The sequence below is a fragment of the Tursiops truncatus genome, chromosome 15 (assembly GCF_011762595.2).
Source record: "Tursiops truncatus isolate mTurTru1 chromosome 15, mTurTru1.mat.Y, whole genome shotgun sequence".
Taxonomy (NCBI): domain Eukaryota; kingdom Metazoa; phylum Chordata; class Mammalia; order Artiodactyla; family Delphinidae; genus Tursiops; species Tursiops truncatus.
Window position 1 is genome coordinate 2,349,702 of NC_047048.1, and position 24,847 is coordinate 2,374,548.

At 44.7% G+C, this 24,847-nt stretch overlaps 1 protein-coding gene across 1 annotated transcript in view; it reads left to right on the forward strand.

Moving 5' to 3' along the window:
- Nucleotides 1-9,603: 9,603 nt before the first annotated feature.
- The window catches only part of SDK1 (sidekick cell adhesion molecule 1), an 822,147-nt gene continuing 806,903 nt past the window's right edge, over nucleotides 9,604-24,847 (forward strand). The window contains exon 1 of the mRNA XM_073791836.1: nucleotides 9,604-10,109. Coding sequence (XP_073647937.1) covers nucleotides 9,863-10,109 — 247 coding nt within the window. The 5' untranslated portion in view covers nucleotides 9,604-9,862. The remainder of the gene's footprint in view (nucleotides 10,110-24,847) is intronic.

A 24,847-nucleotide genomic window follows, 5' to 3' on the forward strand; every position in this document is an offset into this window, starting at 1 on the left:
GCTGAGAGACTCATAATGGCTTATTATGGTAAACTGGGATGTTCTGTTGCACACTTCACGCTCTTCCAGCTGACAACAGGATAAATAGCTGTGTTGGATTAGGTGGTTTCTGAGGCCCCTTCCAGCTCTCAAATTCTGTGATTCTTGGTCCTCCCGGCAAACGTTCTTCAGTGCCACTGTTGGCCCCAGAATGAAGCCGACTGGGCCAGGAAGCTGACTCAGTTGCAATGGTTTTTGAAAGGAAAAGAAGGGAGAGGAAAGAGAAAAGATGCAGAGGTAGGAAAAAGCAGCGTTACTAAAAATTCCAAACATCTCCCAGTGTGAGTTGGACAAATGCTGTCCGCCCCTCATGTGGGAGAAGAGAGCTGTGGGTACCATCTCCACATTAAAACACAACTTATTTTCTTTTACTTATTATTTAATATAAAGAGAAATGTATTCAGTCTAGAATTCCTAGAATTTTTAATGAAAAAGTCACCTGTAATCCTATACAGGAATGACCACCATTAGTATTTTGGGGCTTTTTCTTCTAATCATTTTTTAGTATTTATCTGTCTTTACAGCCATCCATCCATCCATCCAAAGTATACCTGTGTTTTCCACATTTAAAAAGAAAGAAAGAAAAATGACATAAACAATTTCCCCCACGTATCCTGACCATTTTCCCATGTCATTAAATATTCTTTGAAAATATAGATCTAACAATTTCACAGTATCCCACGAACTAGATAAGCCATAATGTATAATAATTTCTACTTTCAGACATTTAGGGTGCTTCTGATTTTTTTTGCAAACAATGCCAAGATAAGCATTCTTTGTGCATGAATCTCAGCATTTTCAATTATTTTAAAGATGTATTTACTGGAATGTAATCTTGGGCCAAAGAATATGAACTCTCTCAAGGATTTTCATACACATGTATCACCAAAGTACTTTCCATAATCTCTAGGCGACCCTGCAGTCATGCGCCTCCTTCATTTAATAACTTTTCAGAATGATGGAGTTGATCAGCTCTGAGCTTCACTTCCTAACTGAATAGAACACAGGAGAGTGAAAGGGAAAAACACATAATAAATGTCCCATTTGGGGCTGAGATGTCGAGGAGCACAGGTGGGCGATGATGTCTCTGAAGCAGGACTGTGCCCGTAGCCGTGACACCTAGTCATTCACTGTATCAGTTTGCTAGGACTGCCATGACAAAACACCAGGTTGGGTGACTTAGACAATAGAATTGAATCTTCTCACAGTTCTGGAGGCCAGGAGTCCAAGATCATGGTGTTGGCAGGCTCCTTCCGAAGTCTCTCTCCTTGGCTTGCAGAGGGCTGCCCGCTTGCTACCCCTTCACATGGTCTTCCTTCTGTGTGTGCATGCCAGGTTTCTCTTTGTGTGTCCAAACTTCCACTTCTTATAAGGACACCAGTCAGATTGGAATAGGACCTGCCCTAATGACCTCCTTTTAACTTAATTACCTCTTTAAAAGCCTTATTCTCAAGTATGGTCGCATTCTAAGGTACTGGATGTTAGGGCTTCATGTATGAATTTTGGGGGGACACATAATCCTAGTAGTAGAAGGAATGGTTGATGTGGAGGGCTGTGTATTTCTAACCTGAAGCATGGCTTTCTAAGGCAGGACTTCTGACCCTGCGAAGTACCTGTTATCCAAGTATCTCCCAGAGTCCTCAGGGATCATCTCTGGCAGACTGTATTGTCCCAAATGGCTACAACAGTATTTCCCATCTTGCCTACTCTTCTGCAATGTGACTCCCCACCCCCACCCCCCGCCACCACTGCCATCAAGAGGGAGTGTCAGAGGGAAGAGATATGGGAACATATGTATATGTATAACTGATTCACGTTGTTATAAAGCAGAAACTAACACACCATTGTAAAGCAATTATACGCCAATAAAGATGTTAAAAAAAAAAGAGGGAGCATCTAATTCCCCCTCCTCTTGAATCTGGACCGGGCTTAGTGAATCTCAACCAATAGAGTGCAAGGGAAGTGATGCTGCGTGCCTTCCAAGTCTAGGTCATAAGAGGTCATGCAGCTTCCAGACACGTGCTCTCAGATGCTCCCTCTTGGAAGCCAGCTGCCAGGTTGTGAGGAAGCCCAAGTCCTACGGAGGAGCCACATGTATGCAGTCAGGTTAACACTCCCAACCGAGCTCAGCCTGCACATAATCCCGACTCAGGCACAAGACGTTGAGTGAAGAAGTTCCAGATGATTCCAGTCCCCAGCCATTTCCCAGCTGTACCCTGATTAACTTCCTCACCCTCAGAACCTGTGAGCAAAGTGATTTTTTTATACCACATTTTGGGACAACGACACTGAAGCCAAAAGAGGGACTGTGACGTATTTGAAGTTATTCCACTGGTAAATGATGGAACTCGACTAAAATCCAGCCTTCACAATTTTCAGTCCAGAGCTCCTTCCGCTATTTACTCTTTAACAAATGTTTATTGTTTATGTGAACCACACACATCTTGGGGCACCAGGGAGAGAAAACAGTGACACTTGCATAGAGCTCCCGAGTGCAGAACAAGGACCAGCAGATGGACATCACAGAAAGGCTGATTACAATTCAGTGCAAGTGAGACTAGTAAGCAGAGCTTTCTCCAAATGGAATGATCCTGTGGGTTGACAGAGAAGCACTGAGTCCCTTGGGCAGACGACTGGACTTAATATGTGTTAAGGTCAGTTCCAACTCTCCCATTCAGCTCTGAGATTCCATCACTTCCATGCCTTTTTCCCAGAGGGATTTAAGAGCTTTCTTTTATTTGACTTAAAACTTCCTCTTTTAAACAAGATGCCCTTTAAGGTCCCCTCTAATCAGTTTTCATGATGCTGTCTGTGCAGTATTTGTCCTGCCTGCCCCCAAAGCAGGAAACAGCATCAGGACATAGGTTCAAATCCTAGATCTGGGATTTGAACCTGGCTGGGTACCCCGGGGCAAATGATTTAAGTTTACTTGGCCTCAGTAAAGTGCAGAAACACATTTCCTATCACACACGGATTGTTGTGAGGATTAAATATAGTGCTTATGTGAAAACCAGGTGGAAAGATGTCTATTGAATCTGTTGCTAAAGTCTCTCCCTTTCTCCAAGGTAAATATCTCAAAATTCCTACACTCTGTACTCTCAAAGTCGGCCAATTCCCCTCCTCTTTCCATCTCTAAAATAACTAGGTCCCCTGTTGAAGAGAGTGATGAGAGAGAGAGAAGATATCAACTGTATCTTCCTTAACTTTCTCCAACTGCTCACCAAGTAGGCTGTACCCACTGCCCCTGTCCCCAGCCTCCCTTTACAATGGGCTGGATGGCCCTTCCCTGTATAAGATCAAACCTTCACTTGGCAGGACATTCCCAGGGATCTTCAGGACCCTGAGCTATTGATTACCACTCCTGCCTCCTGGGTCTCCCTTTCTACAGAAAAGAAACTTCCCCCAAGCCCAAATCTTCTTGCCATCTTCTGCCCGCACCTTCGCACTAAACCCTTTGAAAATGTCACCTCCATCCCCCACTCACTCCTTTACCACCTGGGGCTGGCACGGGCTCCCAATGAAACTGCTGTCACAGGTCTGGGAGAACATCCTTGTCACTAAATCCAGGGATCACTTTTCAGTCCTGAGCTTCTGGACACTCAGTCGTCTTTGCCATTGTTGATTCCATGAAGGCACCCATCTCCCCATCACTCGGACACTGCCAACTTCTCCTGCCTTTCCCCCACCTCTGTTCCCTCCTTCTCAGTTTTACCCCCCAAATCCATGTGTCTAGTGATCGTATCTGTGTGAAGATGTCCCACAGACATCTCGTATCTAACAGGTTCAGAATTGAATGAGGTGTTCCTCCCACCTTCATCCCTGCAATTCTGTTCCTCCACCTGTGTTCATCACTCTCTTAAGAAGCAAAAGGCTGTTTATCTAGCTGCCCAAGCCAGAAAACAGGTGTCATCTTTGACACCTCCCTTTCTCAAGTACGGATCCTACCTTCTAAATAGTTCCTTTATCTGCCTCTTCTCTCCCATCCCAACTGTCACTGTCACTTCCTATTTTAATTGCTGCAACTGTCTCCTTGCAGGTCTCCTGGCTTCCAATCTTGCCCCACTCCAATCCAACCCACCGCCTGAATGATATTTCTAAAAATGTATCTGATTATGTAGTTGCCTGTTACAAACCTTCAGTAGATGTTCGTTGTTCTCATGCTGAAGTTCACACTCTGGGCTTCTGCACGTGGTGCTCCCTCTGCCTGGAACGCCCTTCCTTCTTCTCCTCGCTGTTGATTCAATTCCCACTTCTCCTTCAGATCTACATTTAGACTTGCCTTCCCCTGGAAAATTTTCCCTGATTCTCCAAGGTGGTGAGATCTTCTTTTCTCAGCTGTTCCCTTAAGTGCTTTCGCTTATCATACAATTACTGTAATTGTTTGTTTCTCTCTTGCCTAGCACTGGGGCTGGCACAAATCAGGAATTTAATAAATACTTGTTGAGAAGTAAGAATGGATGGAATTACTTTCCAGTGGGTCTCCAACTTGAGCGTGCACCAGCATCACCTGGAGAGCTTGTGAAAACACAGCCTGCTGGGCTCACCCCCAGAGATTCTGATTGGAGTTTGATCCTGTAGTCTGGGATGATGCCCCAGAATTTGCATTTCCAACCAGGTGATGATAATGGTGCTGGTTTGGGACCACACATAAGAACTTCTGCTTCATACAATTTAAAGCAGTCTGAAAAGTGAAGGACAGTTACTCTTAAAGAAGGCTGGTAGAAGTTTTTGGAGGCTTGGTAAATTTCTCGTACCTCTCTTCTTTGCTGCTTTCTTTTTTTTTTGCGGTACGCGGGCCTCTCACTGCCGTGGCTTCTCCCGTTGCGGAGCACAGGCTCCGGACGCGCAGGCTCAGCGGCCATGGCTCACGGACCCAGCGGCTCAACGGCATGTGGGATCCTCCCGGACGGGGACACGAACCCGTGTCCCCTGCATCGGTAGGAGGACTCTCAACCACTGCGCCACCAGGGAAGCCCATTGCTGCTTTCTTAATAGGGGCATTTCACGAGAGAGTTTAGTCTCTGAACAGATTCTCAGGAAACTGGGTAGGCTCTAAGGTAACCAAAGCACACGCCCTGTAGGGATCAAAGGCAGCACCTGGTGGTTTGTTAACGGGTTGCTAGGCAACGGAACAAAGGTGAGGGTGAGGGTAGGATAAGCAGGTGGTGGAGATTTTCCAGTGATACTGAGACATTCAGAGGGTGTCTATCAGAAGACCATGGAAACCAGATGTAAGGAATCCCCTTGATCTTTGCCTTGATTTGCACGTGGATGGGCACGGTATCCCCTTGCAGAGAAGTTCGTGCTGTATGTTACAGCCTCTAATAGGATCGGGGAATATTTTTCTCAGAAGAGCCACTGAGAACCCATGAGGGACATTTCTTAATGAATGGTAGGAAAGAAATGACTTGGGCTCATCACCTTCTGCTTTTAAAAAATAAGCTCTTTATTTATTATGAAATATATATTCACATTTGATAAATTTTAAAGTAGAGAAAATCATATAATTCCATAACCCCTAAAGGAAACTTATTAAAGTTTGGCATTCATCCTTTCAGAAAAAAAATAAAATGAACATAAAAGGGATTATTCTATTTATACTTGTTTTAGAACTTATAAGAGAACACTTAACTGAATATTGTGGACATTTCTGTACTGATACTTTTCTTCATGTTTTTAACAGTCACGTGGGACGTTATTGTGTGGATGTACTGTATTGTACTTAACCTTCCCGGATGGGGATTAGGTTGCTTTCCAGTTTTGCTGTTATTAACAATGCTGCAATGGACAACCTTAAACACACACTTGTGCATTTGTGAGGTGGAATGTCTTGACCAAAGACAATTCTTATTTAAAGTTTAGCTACAGATTGCAGGGTTCTCTCCAGAAAGGCTGTTTAATTCATATTTCCACCCATAACACGAGTACCCATTTTCACATACCTTCACCAACACTTGCCGTTATCAGTCCTTTAACATTGTTATAAGCCCTATTACTCTAATGTTTCATTTCTTTGGGCACTCTTCAAACATTGATTTTCACTTTGTATTTCTCCCAGACTTGCCTGTTCATGTGCTTTGCCCGACTTTATATTACGAATTGTTCATCAGTTTTTCATACTGACTTATAAAAGCCATCTGTATAGAGTTTGTTGTTTGTTTCCCTTGACTTTTTTTTTTTCACGGTGCCATGAGTGTTTTTTGGTTTTTAATTTGTATACAGTTGAGGTTATTAATGTTCTGGGAAGATGCATATTTTCCCTTTAAAATAAAAAGTAAAATTATAATTCCATCTTTAAAAAAAGCTTCCCTTTTATTTCATGGCCCATTATGGGCAAAGAAGAAGGAAGAGAAAGGATAGAGGAAGCAAAGAAGGAATATAGGAAGATAAAGAGAGCCATATTCATCATGTTTATTGAATTCCCAAGAGACAGGGAGTGAGTCTCAAACTTTAATTTACATGTGAATCACTTGGAGATCTTGTTAAACTGTAGATTCTGATGCAGTAGGTCCAGGAAGGGACTGAGATTTTGCATTTCTCACCAGCTCCCAGGTGAGGCTGATGGACCATGGACCACACCTGGAGGAGCTTTTATTTATGAAGACTGGAAAACATCGCCAGTCTCAGTGAGCAGTCCTAACTCCACTTAAATTATCATTTGTTTTGAAAACCTCTTCTCCAAGCAAGCAGGGGAAACCCTAACTTCTTGTTCTGGAAAATAGTAAACCACTATAGCTCATTTTTGAAAGAAAAACGACTGCTTTCATGGAGTAACATGTCTCCACTTCATGGTCCTTTAAAATACGTATACGGCTAAAGATTTTTAAACACGTATAAAATGTTCACTTCTTGAGACCTTCTTGTTGGGCTGGATAAAATTAAACTGAGAAATTAACTGGCCCTTTTGGGCAGAAATATTCCAGCTCTGTGCTGGCTACCTCCTCTCCCCAGCATTAAAAAGGGGTTTCTCTGTATTATTTTTTTGAGAAAGAATACCTACAGTCCACACATACTCCCTAAGACAGTAACCTAATGGGTCATGTAAGAGGCAACACCATCTGGTGTGGAAGAAGTCTTAGAATTGCACCCAGGAGAGCTGGATTCCTGCTCTGGTTTATCACAGCTACTTTGCATCTATTAAACTTCCCTGGCTTGGTTCCTTCAACTGTAAAATGAGACACCATTAGAGCCTCACTTACCCAAGATGATATTGGAATAAAAAATTTCCCAGAGGTGTCTCCAGACCTTTCGGAGTAACGGTGATGTCAATGCTTCTCTGACAACCTACAGCATACTGGCTTGGCTTTCCAATTTCCAGGCAAGTTTCCATAAAGGTTTCTCTGAACTGCAAAATCAATCCCAGCAAAAGAGGCTCTGAGCATTTTTTGAGTGTCCTGATACCAAGAAGTTGCCTGAGCTATATTCATGCCTATGCTGTAAGGGTATGTGGGCATGGCTTGCCATTTGCAAGGAATGTAATGGGCATATATTTCTAGATGAAAGGAAAAGGTTAAATGTGGACTGGACTCAACTGGTGGGCATAGCAAGGGTAGTTTGCTTCATAACAAGGTGGTATGAGGAAAGGGAAACTAGCATTTATTGAGTGTGAATTACCTCACTCCTTTGCAACTACCCTGTGAGGTGGGAATTATTCCTAATTTTTTACAGGAACATAGAGCCAACAATTTTCCCAGATTTCACAACTAGAAAGAGTGGAGCTAAGATGTCAAAACCCTCATCCGCTCCACTGGTGCCTCACCCCCATCTCTGACCAAAGCAGAGGTGCTCAGCAGTGAAGCCACCTCACCCTTTTGTCCTGTTTCCCCCCACTGCACGTGGGACAGCCCCTTTCACACAGCAGGGGTGGGGTGGGGATGAGTGTGATGCTACCGCACAGGGCTGGCCCACAGGAGGGTTCAACACACGGTAGGCATGGCTCATTTCCCCCTCTAGACTCGCATATAACCCTGCGAGTTAGAAGAGGCCAAGGGCTGCTGCCTGGGAAACTGCAAGACCCCTCCCCCCGCCCCCTCGTCCACGTGTCCTTAGGACACCACTGGCCCACAGGGCTCTGCTGTGCTGTTGGAGTTGGTGCGATACGGTCCCAGAAAATATGCTGGCTTTGGGTTGCATGTCACTTCCCACCCTCCTGGCATGGTGTGGGAAGCAGGCAGAGGGCAGGCCCTGGGGTCAGATCCAGTTCAGAATCCACCTCCTCCAACCGGCTTGCTGTCCTCGGTCCTCAGTTTCCCCATCTTTCCTCATCTTTCCTTTATAGGGTCATTGTTCAGACTTAGCAGAGGTTGGGTAGCGCACAGTAGGTGCTCTGGAAGCGGGAGCTAGCTCCCACTCAGGAACCTCGGGCCACAGTGACCCGCAATAAACGGAGTAACAGCAAACCGGCACCCAGTGCTTCCTGGGGAGCCAGCGCTGAGCGAGGCGCACGCCCTGACCCGCTGCCATCACCACTTAGTGATCTCACTCAATTATCACACGCCCCAGGGTCAGACTGTGTGTCACCTTCCGGGCCCTCCTCCCACAAAAATGCTGGCCTCCCAGCCTCCAGAACGCTTAGTTCACTCCATAAACTCCGCTAATGCTTACCACATGCTGCTGAGCTCCGGCGACCGCGCCCACTGCCCTTCGCGGAGGCCCCAGGCCCTGCGCCAGGAGACTCTTCCCACCGGGAGATCCACCTCTTAGAAGACCCTCCCCCAGGGGATCCACCCCCTAGAAGACCCTCCCCCTAGAGAACCCTTCTCCTAGGAGACCCTTCCCCTACGGGACACCCCCCAGGAGACCCCCCCCCATGAGACCCTCCCCCTAGGGGACGCTTCCCCTAGTGCACCCATCCCCTAGGGGACAGGCCCACCCCACGGTATGAAGCGGCCGGCGCTGTGCTCCCCGCAGGCCACCCATGACCTTGGACGCCCCTACAAAGCCTGCGTCCACTCCTCTCAACAGGCTGCGTATCTGCACCCACAGGTGCCTTTTGTTGTTGGGAATTGAAAACCCGATCAGGCGTGTTTCTCGTTTGCAATCCCCGCAACTTGGCGCATAACCACGCGAACACGGAGCCTGCCGGTGGGAGGGGCGGCCCCCGCGGGCGGCGGGGAGGGCGGGCCAGGGCGCCGGGAGGGGCGCGCCCAGTTGTCCCTGCCCGCAGCCTGCAGTCCGCCGGGCCCTCGGCCGCACGTGCGAGCCCACCTGCGCGCCGGCACTGCTGGGCGGGGCGAGGCCGGAGCCGCCCCAGCGGGAGCCGCTAGGGGCTCGCGTGCCGAGCCGGCGCCGGCCTGCAGTGCCCGCCGCACGTCCCTAGGGGGCGCAGCCGGCGCGGGAAGCCGCCCGAGTCGAGGCCGGGGCCCGGCGCGAAATTCCAGGCGGGCGGGCGCGGCGAGTTTGAAAACAGTCGAGGGCGTGGGGGCGGGACGTGGAGGGGGCCCGCTAGCCCCCTCCCCTCGGCCAATCAGCGGCGGCGGCGGGCACGGGCGGGCGGCGCGTGCGGCTGGGCTGTGAATGGGGCGCGGCGGCGGCGGGCGAGCGGCGGCGCGCGGGCGGGAGGGTGCACTTTCTCCTCCGCGCGCGGCGGGGGCGGCGGCGTCTCCTCAGCGCCCGCCCGACCCTTCTTGAGACGCGGCGCGGCCAGGGCGCTCCGGCTGTGGGGGTGGCGTGACAGGTTGTCATCTCCCCGCTGACAACTTCTCCCCCGCCGCTCCCCTCAGCGCCTGGCGCCCCTCGTATTTGGCCGCCCGGCCGGGAGGCCACCACCCGCCGTCCCACTCACGGGGCCCGAGGCCGGGGCCGGGGGCGGCGGCTCCTCGGCATGGCCGGGGGCGTGCGGCTGGCGGCTGGCGGCGGCGCGGCGGGCTCGGGGCGGCCGCGGGGGTCCCTGCCTGGCCCCGAGCGGCGGTGGCGGCGGTCCTGGGGAGCCCGCTCTGCGCCCGGGAGCCCCGGCGAGGACGAGGGGCAGCGCACCGGGAGGCCAGCGACAAAGTTGAGCACGGGCCGGCGGCGCGGGTGGTGGGCGCTCGCGGCGCTGCAGCTGCACTTGCTCCGGGCGCTGGCTCAAGGTAGGCGCGGGCCGGGGAGCGGGGCGGACCAGGGCCGGGAGCTGGGCGGACGCGGGCCGGGGAGCGGGCGGACCGGGGCCGGGAGCTGGGCGGACGCGGGCCGGGGAGCGGGGCGGATCGGGGCCGGGAGCTGGGCGGACGCGGGCCGGGGAGCGGGGCGGACCGGGGCCGGGAGCTGGGCGGACGCGGGCCGGGGAGCGGGGCGGACGCGGGGAGGCGCGCCCGAGTGCCGCTCGCGGGACCTGAGTGGAGCCGGGCGCCGAGCCTCCGAGTTGGGAGCCCGCCGCTCCTCTGCGGGCTCAGTAGCTGACTCTCGTCGGGTTCCAGGTGCCGGGCACTTGGAGCCGGTGTCCCAGACCCCGCGTCTCTCCGGTCCGGTGCCTGACCCCAGGGGGAGCCCGGCCGTTGCTAGAGCAGAACTTTGGGTGCCCGCGGCCTCTCCCCTAGGCTTTGCCCTCCGCCCCCTGTGGTTTCTGTTGCGTCGGTGCTGGTCTCTGAGTGGGTGCTGTCCCTCTGCCGGTGCCAAATGGCCGTTTGAAAAGGGAGGTGGCATCTCTCCCGAGCCGAGCTGTCCCCGAAATCTGGGTTCTTTTAGCGACCCGGCACGTACCCCCTGCCTCGGAGCATACCTCCTCGCTGAAGTTTGCTTGTCTGGAAAGAATAAAGGTGAAAGCAAGCGGCGAAAAGGTGGAAGTAGCTAGCTCCACGCGTCCTTTTGGTGCGGTCTTTTAAGATGCGTGTACCTGCGTGGGTAGCTTCAGGGGAATTGGCTTTGGTGGTATTTAGTGTCGTGAGACATGGAAGGAGACAGGTGGACGGCAGATGGGAGCCCTAAACTTAAATTAGCCGTGTTCAGTGTCCAGGGAAGGTGATGTGTGTGTAGCGACGGATGATTTAAGTGGAATCACATCTTGAAGGTCTGAGCTCAAAACTGTCATCGATAGTTTAACAGTTAACTCATCCTTCTTTTGTTAGTGTTAACCTAATCGATGTGCACTGAGGTCCTCCCCGCCCTCTCCCTAAGTGCCCGCTTTCATGTTCTGCTACATGGAAACATATTGCCGTATTTCTGGTTAATTTAACTCTCCTCCATTACTTGGAAAATTTTCGTTTCGCTTATTTGTGCTTTTTTGCTTAATGACAGACTTTGGTAGAAAAGCATTAAGTCGTTTTGTAAAATGGGATCTGTAGATTGCCAGAGAAGCCAGGTTCAAGTGAAGAAATCTAAATCACTTAGGGATGACCTTTAAGATAGAAAAGGGTGTTTATTAAGTTTTCCTGTTTTGTTTTTTTCTAAAACAGTGACTTGCACTTTGCAATAAGCCCTGTACATTTATATATCTAAAGATTAGTGCACAAATTCAAATGGTGGGGGAAAAAATGTGGCTTTGTTTTGAAGTATATTATGCAGATTTCAACTTTTTATCAGTTTGAAGGCTGTCCTGCTTGTTGCTTTTTACGATTGTAGTGTTAATGAAAATTAATTTTAAAAAAGTACTAAGGCAACAAACTTTGTTAGCCAGGAGTATTTTATTCCTTGTTATCAGTATAAAGCATGGGTACCTGTTTTACATTTACATGGTTTACAGAATGAACAGATATTTTAGTGTAAAATTTCAAATAGGTTGTAACAAGTTCTAAATTCATTGACAGGTTTCTGTTCTCTGTGAAATGCGTAATATATCCATCATTTTTTATATTATATTGAAAATTCATGTTACAGGGGAGATGTCACTATTTGACAAAAGCTCATGTATCTTGAAAATGAAAATTCTGGTGCTGCTATAGAGATTTCTGATGGGATGATGAGTTGGTCATATGCATGGGGAAGTATTCTCTTGAATCTTATTAGATAAAATGTAACGTTCTAAATGGAATACCTACCACTTGGTTGGAACTGGTCATAAGTACTATATTACTATGTAGCTAGGTGAAGCAATGCCTAATTTCTCTTTAAGTGTTTCCTTCTAATGGCGTTTCATGTGGCTAGGCTTGGTCATGATATCTTGGGAGAAAATAAGTGCAATATAAACCAGTAAAAGTTACATAGAGTTACATAGCCCAAGTTATAAGCAGAGTGCGTGATTGACCATTATGTGAAACAGGTTCACGTCTTCCCAATGTAACTTTAATAGTCCTGGGGTTTCTTTCTACCTGGTAATAGGAATTTGAATTATATACTCTGCTTATTAGTGTGTTTGTAACTTTTCTAGATTGCTTTCTAATTGTGAAAGGCAGGTGGCAATGCATGCTTTCGGTATGTTGTCCACTAGGAGCCAGACGTGAGTGTTGTAGAAGGTGCCTTTTGAGGCGGAGGATGGCAGGGTTGCAAGTGTCATGTGTGTGAGACCTGTGGTGCCTTAGCTTTACTGCTGGACCTTTACAGGTGTATTGCTTCTGGTAATGTTCAGTACAGCCTCATGTTAAGGTTGTATTCATCAGGTGCAGGGGGTAGGAACGCTCTCAGTTACTGCTTGGGGTGGTTCATAGTTCTTAGTTTCTCCTTTGGAGTTATTTCTAGCCACTTGGAACCATGGTTCTCCAACTTCGGTGTGTATCAGAATTACCTGGGGAATTGGGGGCACCTGTGGAGGGCCAGGTCCCTTTGTTCTTCAGTGAGCCACGTGGAAGAAATCAGCTTGCTTCCAGGTGATTCTGATAACACCAGAGTTGGAGAACCACCAGCTCCGATTGCCTGGATTTTCCTCATTCCCTTCACCTGCGCATTTCCTGGACCCTCTCTTTCCCAGTGTTTCTCAAACATATTTGCACATTGGAATCACCTGGGAGCTCTAAACAATAGCGAAGCTTGGATCTCATTCCCAGAATTTGTTTTAATTGACTTGCGGTTTGACCTGGGCATCAGGAGATTTAAGAACTCCTCAGGTGGTTCCAGTGTTCAGCCAAGTTTGGGAACCATTGCTGTGATCCTTTTTACGGAAGATCCCATGACTTGATTTTTCTTGTAACCTTGTTTCTGGCTGGTCTTGTGGTTCTGTAGTGTGTGTACCTCCCCCCCCTCCCCCAATTCCAGTGAGCTGTCTGCACTTTGAGCTGATTTTCACTTGTTCAATGTTCATGATCTCAAACTTTGAAATTTCTTCCAGACTTAATTAGCTTTTCAGTCGCTCGTTCTATTTATTCCTACTGACATCGTTGAGCTCCTGCTTTGTGCTAGTCTGGGGTTTGCATCAGCATCGCCAGTGCAATTTAAAAATACACTCATCTGGGCTCTACCTCCAACCTGGAGGTCTTTGGAGGGAGAATTTGTGCATTTAAAAACTCCACATGTGATTCTCATGTCTTCGTGTTACAGTTTTATCCTTGTTGGCCAATCCCATAATCTCACCCAATTCTCTGTCATCCTTAGCCTGACTTGCTGTGACCTGGACTCCTACCTGGATCCCTCTTCTTGGGCCGATCTCAGCCTTGAGTAAGGTCTACTAATTAGGCTGCTCTGCCACTGGTTTGCTGGAGAAATCTCAAAACAGTGCTAATTGGGTTCAGTACAAATCTAGCTTCCTTTTGGGCCCTTGTTGCTTCCCATTCTCCCTGAAGTGGTTTGTTTCCCCTGTTCCTCTTACCCCTAGATCCCCTTCTCCTCACATCTTTGTAATTTGAGTTTCAAGTGGAACTTGAGCTCCAGGCTGGCAGCTTCACTAGAGAGTCTTCATAGAGAGTACTACACTTAGTAAGTGTTCAGGTACTTATTAAATTTTATTAGACCACTACATGTTTAACAGATGGCAGCTGGCCACTTGGTTGGTAACCGTCTTGTAAATCTGACGATAAGCGATTATCACCCTCTCTGCAGTCTTACGTATGGCCACCTGTACCTCACCTTTACTGAGCCCTTATTATGTGCCACACACCAAGTGCGTTACAGGTAGGCTCATTTACTCGTCACAACAACCCCTGCGAGGCAAGTAGCGTTTTGTCTGAGAGGAAACTGAGGTACTGGACTGTTAAGTGATTTGCTTGAGGCCTCAGGACTAGTGGTGGAAGCAGGTTGGAAAGCAGGCTGCCTAATCCACAGTTTATGCTCATAACCAGTGGGCTGGAGTGTCTCCCATGCAGCCTGTGGCTTTATATGGGGAGGGAGAGCAATCTGATCGATACCAGAGGGAAGATGGTGGCTGATGTTTTCCAAATGCTGTATCGAGTTACATGGCCTCAAGGTTCGGGTCACCTAATTTACTGTTACCGTAAAACAATAAAAATTAGGTTAAACAATTTAGAAAATACAGAGGAATATGCATAGCCCCCTGCATATAACTATCCCTCTCCCATAAGAAAATGACTTGCCAGTTTGGTTTTTCTTTTTGAAGAATTTTTTTTCTTGTAAGGTAAATGTCAAATAGCAACTTAGAATGGGGTTGTGGCAGTCATTTGGCAGAGTTGAACTCCCCAGAATTGACCACTAGGAGCATACTAACCACTTCTTAGAAGAGCACTTGGAAAGTTCTTTTATCCTCACTCAAGTACATGCATAAGTCCTTTAAATGGAAATAGAGAGGTGGGGTTCATAAGATACTGACCTTTTGTTAACATGCATTTTATCTAACGATAGTTAAGTTTAGCTATATATTGGGATTATATCTAGACAGGAAGTTTCCTTTGTCATCAAATATTGGAGTAAAACAAAGTCACTCTGAAAAGTTAAGCAGGTGATGGAGTGGAATCAAACAAGATATCGTAGTTAAATTCTACCTCCCAGTTGCCTTTATATTCTATCCTTAAGAGTCCTTGTATTTTTTTTTTCTTCTTCTTTTTTTGCGGTACGCAGGCCTCTCACTGTTGTGGCCTCTCCCGTTGCGGAGCACAGGCTCCGGACGCGCAGGCTCAGCGGCCATGGCCCACGGGCCCAGCCGCTCCGCGGCATGTGGGATCTTCCTGGACCGGAGCACGAACCCGTGTCCCCTGCATCGGCAGGCGGACTCTCAACCACTGCGCCACCAGGGAAGCCCCTAGAGTCCTTGTATTGTTTTTGTTGGGAGACTCAGGGCCTTCCTCCAGGTGTCCCTGAGGTCGGAGACCATAATGTCTGCTGACCAAATCTAGAGGATGGAACAGACACAGAGTGAAAACTCAGAAGCTGGATTTTGCCTAGGTCATGACTTAAATTTCTGTAAGAAGTAAAAAAAAAAAAAAAAAAAGCAGTTTTAAGAGTACACCATTTAAGTCCAAATCAGTGAAAGTTGAGTAAAACTGAGGATGGGGAATGAAAATCAGGGTGAAAGGTATAGTATAAAGAGGAGTTAAAGTAGAATTATCTTTAAAAAAAAAAAAGTAAAGGTGTCGATGTAAGTTTTATGATCTGGTTAATACAGTAAGCGATGATACGTGTTTACCTAATGTAACTGAGCATTTTAATACGTGTAGAGTCTCTTTCATTCTAATTAGTAATTTGACTTCATCAGTTCTATAAGGCATTTTCTTAAAATTTCTCCTCAATTTGTAAATCTCTTTTAATAAAACAGATTATAAATATTTGTACCTATGATCCCGAGAAGATATTTCGTCATTTGGGACTACAGTGATGGCACCTCGTGTCATCCTTTTGTAGTAACGCATAGAAATTAGTCTTATGTTTTTTAATGATTCCCTGAACTACAGGAGTCTGTCATAGTTTGATAGATGCCTACCTGCCAGTTATTGATCCCATACCTGAGACCTGTTCTGGAGAAATACATTAATAGTCTCACAGCTTCATTATTTTAACATTATTCTTACCATATCCAAATACAAAAATTAAAAATGTAGGGGAGCATTGCTTCAGGAAACTCTTGTTTCTCTGTTTGCTCTTCTAGTATTTAGGTGGTATGGCTTCTGGCAGGCAGCTTCTAAAGCCAGAGACTCACTGCCTTAGCCTGGCTCCAGGCGTCCCATCCCCAGGGTCTCCTGTAGGTGTTGTGGGAATGAGAATGTTTACAAAGCTTTTCTAGAAACAGGGATGAGGTGAATGGAAGAGGCATTGGGATAAGTGTTACTAGACCTGGTTTCGATTTTATTCTGTAACTAACTTGCAATATAAGCAGGTCTGTTAGCTTCTGAGTTGATTTTTCTCAACTGTAAAAGTTGGAGGTTAGACTAGATCTTCAAAATCGTTCTGCTCTGATTCTTTGATCTGTATTTTGTCGTATCCTTTCTGCCCTTCACCAGACTCTCTGTGTCTTCTGTCTGGTGATTCGATAACTCCATATGTCTTGGTTCTTAGAACCTGATTCTCTTCATTTTACCTTTACCGTGATATTTACAATGTCGAAAACAACGAAGATGCAGTATAACATTTCTCCTTAGGGGCTGCCATCTTACACATGATATATTTACTCTAGCCCGAAAGTGGTTCATGCTCAAAATGTTAGGTTCTGTAAAATGAATTAGTGCTGTAATTTATCAGTGTAAGCCTGAAGTTTGGGGAAATAAATTTCTTTAAAATGCAAGATGCTTATTTATTTAAACGGCTGGAAGGGAAAAGGCAAGGCTAATTGAAATGTAGGAGGTACTTAATGCAGTGAGAAATTTTAGAAGATATGAAATAGTGATGTGAGAATGTTTATGTTTACAGGACACTGACCGTCAGGAATCGAAGAGATTAGTAGGTGGTGTTCTCTTGATGTTTCTGGACGCAACCTAATGTTATGTTGGTTAATTGTCTTCATTAGGGACTTTCAGTAAATCAGAAGGTCCTCAAAATTAACAAAATAACTACACTTTAACAGGCTTAGCTGGCACTCTGTTGATATACAGACAATGTCTAGTGAAGATAGCAGCTATCAATTAAGTGATCCAATTTCTTGATAACAAATATGTCAGCCAGGTAAATCTATTAATTTACTGATCTTTGGAGATTAGCTTGTTGAACATGAGCTAAGACTGTAGTTTCTGCAGTGTTTTGGGGTTTGGTGTGTGTGTGCGCATGTGTGTGTTTAACTTTGGAGATGTGGACTTTAGAGAATTGGACTCCTGGGCCCATATTATTACATAGATAAATTTAGCCTTTGGTGCAATGTTTTGTTGCCTTTTCTCCCTTTCAGAACTCTGCTCTGTATTCTAGACATGATTCTTTATTGTGAGAGTTTTGGAAGCTCTCAAATATGTAAGCTTGATTTTTATGAAGATGAATGATCTCTCCAAGAAAAAGAGCACAGGGAGGGAACTAAAGAATGACTATGGCAACTGGAAGAGGAGTATGGCTTCTCAGAGTGCCGTTAGTTGCCTTTATTAAGAATTTTACCAAACCAAACAGGCTAGTAAGGAAGAAGTTAGATTTGGGGCACGGAGGTATATCATAGCTTATGTCACATAGGTATAACCCATTCATATGTAGATAAGGATGATTATATCCACAGGTGTCTGTGGGTTTTTCTCTTTAGTGTGATCCTTAATTTTGTGTGTGTATTTATGGTTTTGTGAAAGAGGGACTATTTTCAAAGTGAAGGTCTTCTTTCTTGCCTTCCCCCTAGGTGTTAAATGTGATGCAAAAAGAATAGGAGGTTTTAATTTTGTGGACTGAGCCCTTCTGCACAATGAGTGTCAGTGTGGTTTTAATACATGAACCACCAGATGGCAACAGAAAAAGTATTTATATAGGATGTAATCTCTAGTTTCCATAGCTATTTTTTTTCCCCTTCCATGGTACACTGCTTTTCAGCCCTTCATGCAATATATACAATTCTTGTCTATGAGCAAGGTGAGTTTGTAATACCTTACAATGGAAATCACAACCAGGAAATAGAGTAGTGGTAAAGTATTACTAGAAAAAGACATTTTATTTACATGAGTGCATGTATAAACTGTTCCCAGAGGGAGTGGGTTTCCAAGGATGCAACTTTATGATTTATGTTATCGTACAGTCATGTTTTTACTACTAATTTTTAATTCAGCATTTAGCTCTACAGTAAGCTGTGATGATTTGCAGAACATAAAACATGGCTCTTACCCTCCAGCATTTTATGCAACACCTTTAAAAGGAGACGATACATGAGTTTACAAACATTGAACATATTTATGTATTTTCTGGCCAAAGGTATTTTTACTTTATGTGGAATTTGTTTTGTTTTTGCTGTGTAGGTATGTCCCCTTTCTCTAAGTGTGTCTTCTTGGCTCTTCTAAGGGTTCCCCCCCCCCCTTTGCTAAGACTCTCTTGGTTACAAACTAGAAACTTAGTCTGAATAACGTTTTTTTTAAAAAAAAGATTTTATTGGAGGCATCTTGGGGTATCAGTGTAACAAGAATACTTTGAAACTTGGCAGCTGTAGGATTCAGCTCCATCTCAGGGATAACTAGAGCCAAGTATTTGAAACCTCTCAGGTGCTGTCCTCTTTGTCATCATCTCTGCTTCTGTTCCTGTGTTGGGGTCCTTCTTGACTCTCACTGAAATTACCTTTCTCTTTGTGACTAAAATGGGGCTATTGCCAGCCTTTACATTCCTATTGCTTCAGATCCTGAAATAAAGATTGACTTAAAGCTTTGGTTGTGAAATTTGTGAAATGGTCAGGTTTGCATTTTTTTAAAAAATTTTTTAAGAGATGTTGGGGGTAGGAGTTTATTAATTAATTAATTTATTTTTGCTGTGTTGGGTCTTCGTTTCTGTGCGAGGGCTTTCTCTAGTTGTGGCAAGCGGGGGCCACTCTTCATCATGGTGCGCGGGCCTCTCACTGTCACCGCCTCTTTTGTTGCGGAGCACAGGCTGCAGACGCGCAGGCTCAGTAGTTGTAGCTCACGGGCCTAGTTGCTCCGCGGCATGTGGGATCCTCCCAGACCAGGGCTCGAACCTGTGTCCCCTGCATTAGCAGGCAGATTCTCAACCATTGCGCCACCAGGGAAGCCCAGGTTTGCATTTTAAAAGCATTATCTTGAGAAGAAAAGAGCACTTTGATTGCAAAATCGAGAAGGGGATGGGAGAAGCCAGAATGACTGTAGACAAGTTAAACTGTGTCATCTGTTGAGAGAAAGTAGTAGCTTGAGCCAGGGTGGTAGGGTTGGAGGTGGAGAGAGGAGGGCGGATGGGTAGGGAGAGAGACGGGGGAAAAGATGGACAGGACTTGGCAGTAGGTTCGATATGGAGGGTGATTGAGAATATGTCACGAGTGGTATCCAGGCTTCTGACTTGCATGACTGGTTGATTAGGGGAGTCATTCACTGAGGTCAGACCACCTCAGTTTGGGCAGCAAGATCATGATTTTGGTTTTGAATGTATTAATGTGATGTACCTTTGAGGCATCCAGAGAGACCTGTCAAGATGTTTGGGTATATGGGTTTTGCAATCTGGGCTTTTGGTATAAATACTTGTGGAGATAGTATAGCATGTTTAAGAGGATGGGCTTGGCATAAAATAAAACTGATTCACAAAAGCTAGCTGTGCTTCCTTGGGTGGGCTACTTAATCTTCTTTAGGCATTATTTCTCATCCCTGAAGTATAATTGTACAATTTTACCTTCTTAATAACTGTACCTACTTCATATAGCTATTCTGAGGATCAGTTCATACGATCACAGATAAGGTATGTAGCACCTTACCAAGTACACAGTATGTATCTAGTAAGTGTTAGGTGGTGGTATCGTTGTTTACACTTTTGTGAACAGGAATCGTGCCTCATTCATTTTGTCTTTTCTCGTAGTACTAGGTATTAATAAGCCACTAGGCCAGAAGGGGGAGTGTGAACAGTTGATGTGTAGTCATGTTAATGTAGCAGTGACTTGCTGGATACATTGAAGGAGGAAGACGTTGGATTGATGAGAGTGAATTTGATATGAGGACCAAGGAAAGGCCATTGCGTTTGTTGATAAGGTGGTAAATGTTGATCCTTTTTAGTATAATTTCACTAGAGTTGTAGGACTATAAAGCAGATTGAAGCTGATTAGAGAATGAATGGTCAGTGAGAAAATGGAGTCAACGGGCGTTTTTCTCATACTGTTAAAATTCTCAAGAAAAGAACTGTGAAGGCATTTGAAGTGTGTAGTGACAAAATGATCTTGAAATACCTTGGGAATATTTTAAAAACAATTTAAAAACTGTTCTCGAGACTGAAAAAAAATATGGGCTGTTGTCATCTGGCAAAATTGTGAGTAATCATCACGATTCTCTGAAGTGATCATTTCACAGTTTCCTATTCTGCAACTCCTGGAGCCTCCTAGTGACACTGCTGCCAGAACTGTTAGAGAGGACTTCCACTCCCACCCTGCTGCAGACGCATCGACACTGCGGACAAAATAGAACAAGGGAAAGCAAAAGCATTCCTGAGCCTGATAAACCAGGAAATCCCAGGTGCCACAGGTGAAAAGAGAATTCAAAGCGAGGCTGTAATTGGGAACTCAAGGCCTGTGGTGGTTTCAGGTCTGAGTATAGGCCCCAAGGGCACGGACCTGAGGGTCTCATGAAGAAACAGGAGACGTGGTCTTACGTCTGTGTAAAGAAGGAAGGTGGAGTTGGTGTCCTCCTGTACAAAATCTTGAAGCTGTCGCATCTGTGAAAAGAAGACTAGAAAAGCCTTGCCCACTGGTCTGAGGGAGTGCAAAGAAACGTGCTATCCTCCTGGGACTGTGCATAATTAGGAATAAGAAAAGAGAAAAGCTGTACCTCACACTGGTGGTAGGTTAAAATTTAACACTTCTTACAGTGCAACTAACCCTCAAGCTAAGAAATTAGCATAAAATCTGGTCCAGAACTATGGGAGCCAGTGGAGCCCTCAGACGTAAGTGTACAACTGTCCTGCAGAGCAGATGAGTCTGGGGACTCTAATAGAAGAAACAGCTCATTGTAAGGGTGAACTTGCAATAAAACATTGCAGCCACATGAGAAAATGAATCACTATGGAGGCGCTTTGGCAGATGTTGTAAATAGGAGAAAGGTGCTCCTGGGACGTAGGACAGAAGTCACTTGGTTAAAATTACTAGAGATAAAAGGGGTAAGACTGCAATGAAAAAACACCACAGGTTGTAAAAAGAACACATGGATTTGGAAAGGAACCAAATAGAATTTCTAGAAACCTCAAGTAAACTCAACGGACAGGTTAAAGAGCTGAGTGGATATAAATGAAGAGAAAACTATTGATCTTTGAGGAATTCTGAGGAAATTGCTTGTAATTCAGTACTGAGAGATAGAGGTGGAAAATGAGTGGATAAGACCCACTTTAGTATGAGAAAGTTCACCATTACCGATTTCTGTGAGCTTCCCGAAAGAGGAAATAGAGTGGGAGAGTTACTCTCCAAAGATATAATTGTTGACAGTTTTCCATCATAAACGCAAGGCTTGAGTTTTTAGGTCCAAGAAGCACAATGAACCCAAGCAGGATAAATAAAAACAAATCCACACCTAGACACGTGGTACATGAAACATTGGAAACAAGACAGAAGCAACCCGAAGAAAGTCATTGCCTAAATATCTGGAAGACATTTTGTTGGTAGCAGAAGATGATAGAATAATATCTTAAATGCTTTGGGGGAGAAACAAACATCAGCCTGGCATTCTGTATCCATATGAAGTAGTATTCAAGAGTAGAAGTGAAATGAAAGCTTTGTTGATAAAGACAAAGTTGATCACTTGTAGACTTTTGCTGAAGGAACTACTAAAAGATGTATTTCAAGACGAAAGAAATTGAAAGTCGAAGGAAGGAGTGAAATACAAATAGTGAAGTGCAGACAGGGTTCAGAACCTAGGAGATCAGCTTAAACAGAATCCTAGTAGGGCTACAAGTAGGCAGGCCACGTTAGAGTCTGGGGATTCGGCTTAGCACTTGGGATCGCAAAGATGAAGGATTCAGGTAAAAGAAACTGAGCAATAGGAGTGAGGAATTCATTGTCTAGATAATAGCAAGATTCTTGCCAGATAGAACCAAATATCAAGACCTTCATGTTTAGCCAACACATTCCAAGATGACCTCCTTTACATTCCGAATTGGGGTCTTAGCTGTGGAAAAATAGGACGTGGATCTTAGCTATCAGATTCAGTGCACAAGGGTAAACTACGTTTAAACAACATTTGAGGGAAAGCATACATATTGAGGGAGGACAGTGGTTAAGATACGAAAAAGTTCAATGGACGAGGATAAATGGCAGATGAGAATGTAGACGTTTGCTGTTTTGTGTCAACTTGATATGATTGGCTAGTTGTTTTTGACCAACTCCTGGACTTTGAAAATTACTTAAATCTAGTATCACAGTAGTATAGTTAGACAACAGTCATCTGCATCTCTAATTTTACTGTTCTCTGTGGGATCAAAAGTGTGAAATGTAAGTTGTGGTACGATTCTATTTAGATGGATACTTTGTAGCAATTTAAAATCTACAGTTTAGCATTTTATTATCTGAAAATACAGCTTAAGAGGGTTTTTAAAAACTACAGTTCTTTGCATTAAAACTTGCTCTTTCTTGGGCAAATAAACTGAATTTCATCATAGATACTATTGACAATAAAAAACATTAAAAAAACAAACCCACAGACAGCCAAACCCCATTTGCCTTGTGACTTCCCCCAAATCAGCTATTGAGGAAACATTGGGAGTCTTAACCTGCTCTGACTCCCATTCCCCCCGTTTAGGGGACAAGTTGGTTTGGTTGGAGTCTCTGCCCTGTGTGTAAGAGTTAGCGACAGGTGACACTGACCAAAATGGTGAGGATCGGAATTTTTCTGACATCTTTTCTAGCGACTGATGTAGCACATGAGAAAACTACTGTACTATGCTGGTATTAAAAAGATGTTGTAGAAGTGGATCTAATTGACATGGAAGGCTGTTCAGAATATACTAGGTGAAAAATGAGGTTATAGCATGATTTGTACAGTGTAATAGTGTGTCTTTATTGAGTGCTTCTCATGCATCAGGCACTGTGCTAGGGACTTTCTATGCAGTATCTTATAATCTTGTGACAACCCTATTTTATAGATGAGGAAATTGTGGTACAGAGAGTTTAAGGTCACCTACTTAGTAAGTGGTGCAGCTGGGTTTTCAATGCAGTGCTGGCTGACTCCAGAGTCCCTGCTCTTGGTCCCTACACTGTGCTGCCCATTGTGTGTGACATGAGCACATGTGGTGGGAAGTTTCTGACATAGGGTCATCCATATATAGGTCAATAGAAAAGGGTCTGGGAGGTGATGCACCAGGATATTGATAGCAGCCGTGTCTTGGTGACTCTTTTTCCTTTTCTCTAATTTCTGATTTTCTGTAATGGGCTTAGATTGCTTTTGAAAAGTGTAATAGATTAAAAAAGTAATGGGGATATCATTTTAAGTCAGAAATGGATAAGAAATTACTGTTTTATAATATATGCAGCAAGTATGGTTGAAGGAATAGACCAGCCTGCTTAAAGCGCTTATCTCTGTGTTATGGGAAATTTTTCTTTTTTTCTGGAAGTTCTGAGTTTCAAACAACAAGCATTTATAACTTTTAAAAAATTGTGAAAGCAATTGTTATTTACCATAATGTGATATTAGTGGATTTTAGGAGGAATATGGTATTAAAGTAGTTTAGTGGTTCAGACTGAGATTGCAATAATGGGGACTTGAGATTTTGGTGTTTTTTCTGTTTGAGGAAACTTAAATTACTGTTTTGGGCCTTATTTTGTTCATCTACTTGAAAAAGGCATGCAGTATCTAAAATACAGGCTCATTGTAAGAACAAAAACTCCCTTGAAAGATGGGTTGATGAACACATTTGTACCATCGATTTTTAGTTAGTGCTTTAATCTTTGTTTTATGATTCTGGTGTCACATTCTCCCAATAACAGCTCTGATATCAAGTAAATTTAATAAGTTCAAGTTTTAATGATATTCTGTACAAAAATTTTGAAGCATGTAGTTTATAAATGAAAATTAGTGATTTTAAATTTGTGTTTTAAATAAATTATGAATTATTAATAACTTTATATTAAATATAATGTAAATGCAAATTAGGAGAGTATCATGTATGAATGAATGCAATAGTGTACAAAAGGTGCCATTTTCTGAGAATGACCCTGGTACACAGCAGGGGCCCCCATTAGCCATTTCTCTCTGCTATGTCATCTCTTGACTTGTTTTCGTGGAATTCTACCAGTCTTGCAGCCTCAGAGCTTCTCTGGTTCTTGCTGATCCCGAAGTGTGGATGTTCAGCTTTTCCTCAAGTGTGTTTTCCAGTATGTCTCCCTTTTGCTTAAGCTAGCCAGACTAGCTTTTTCTTCGAGCAAACGATATCCAAACCTTTTAAAATGGGAGGGCTTAATAAGCACTGCCAATAATTTTGAACTGTATTATAAATAATAAAAGATTGTAGAAGTTCCAAAAGTAAATATTTCAAGACAAGCAAAGAAACATATTGATTCTGAATGGGAGTATTATTCTTTGAATTACAACAAAGGGGATTGGTCTCGGCGTGTTTTGATGTTATTTTCATCTTACCACTTTCCAGACTGATTGGGAAGTGAGAATGCCTTTCCCTTACCTTGCTTAAGGTGCTTATGTGCCTTTGTCTTCTTTGCCCATTTCTATGGCTTGGCTTCGTTCTCTGGCTGTGCTTCCCAGGGCTCGTCAGGAGCGGGCTTGCCTCTGCCTATTCCTGTCTCTCTCGGCTTACTGTTTTTGAGTGGCCGTTCTTCCCTTCCTCACCAAGGTTTCCTACCTGCAGTCTCTCCTCCCATGTTCACCAGCATTTCTTTCTATGGGTGGCAACATGTGTGGTCCACATTTAGGATGTGAGCAGTGTTAATAGGTACCCTTTCCTTGTGGAAACATCTAGAAAAGATGCTTTATTACAATAGATGTGG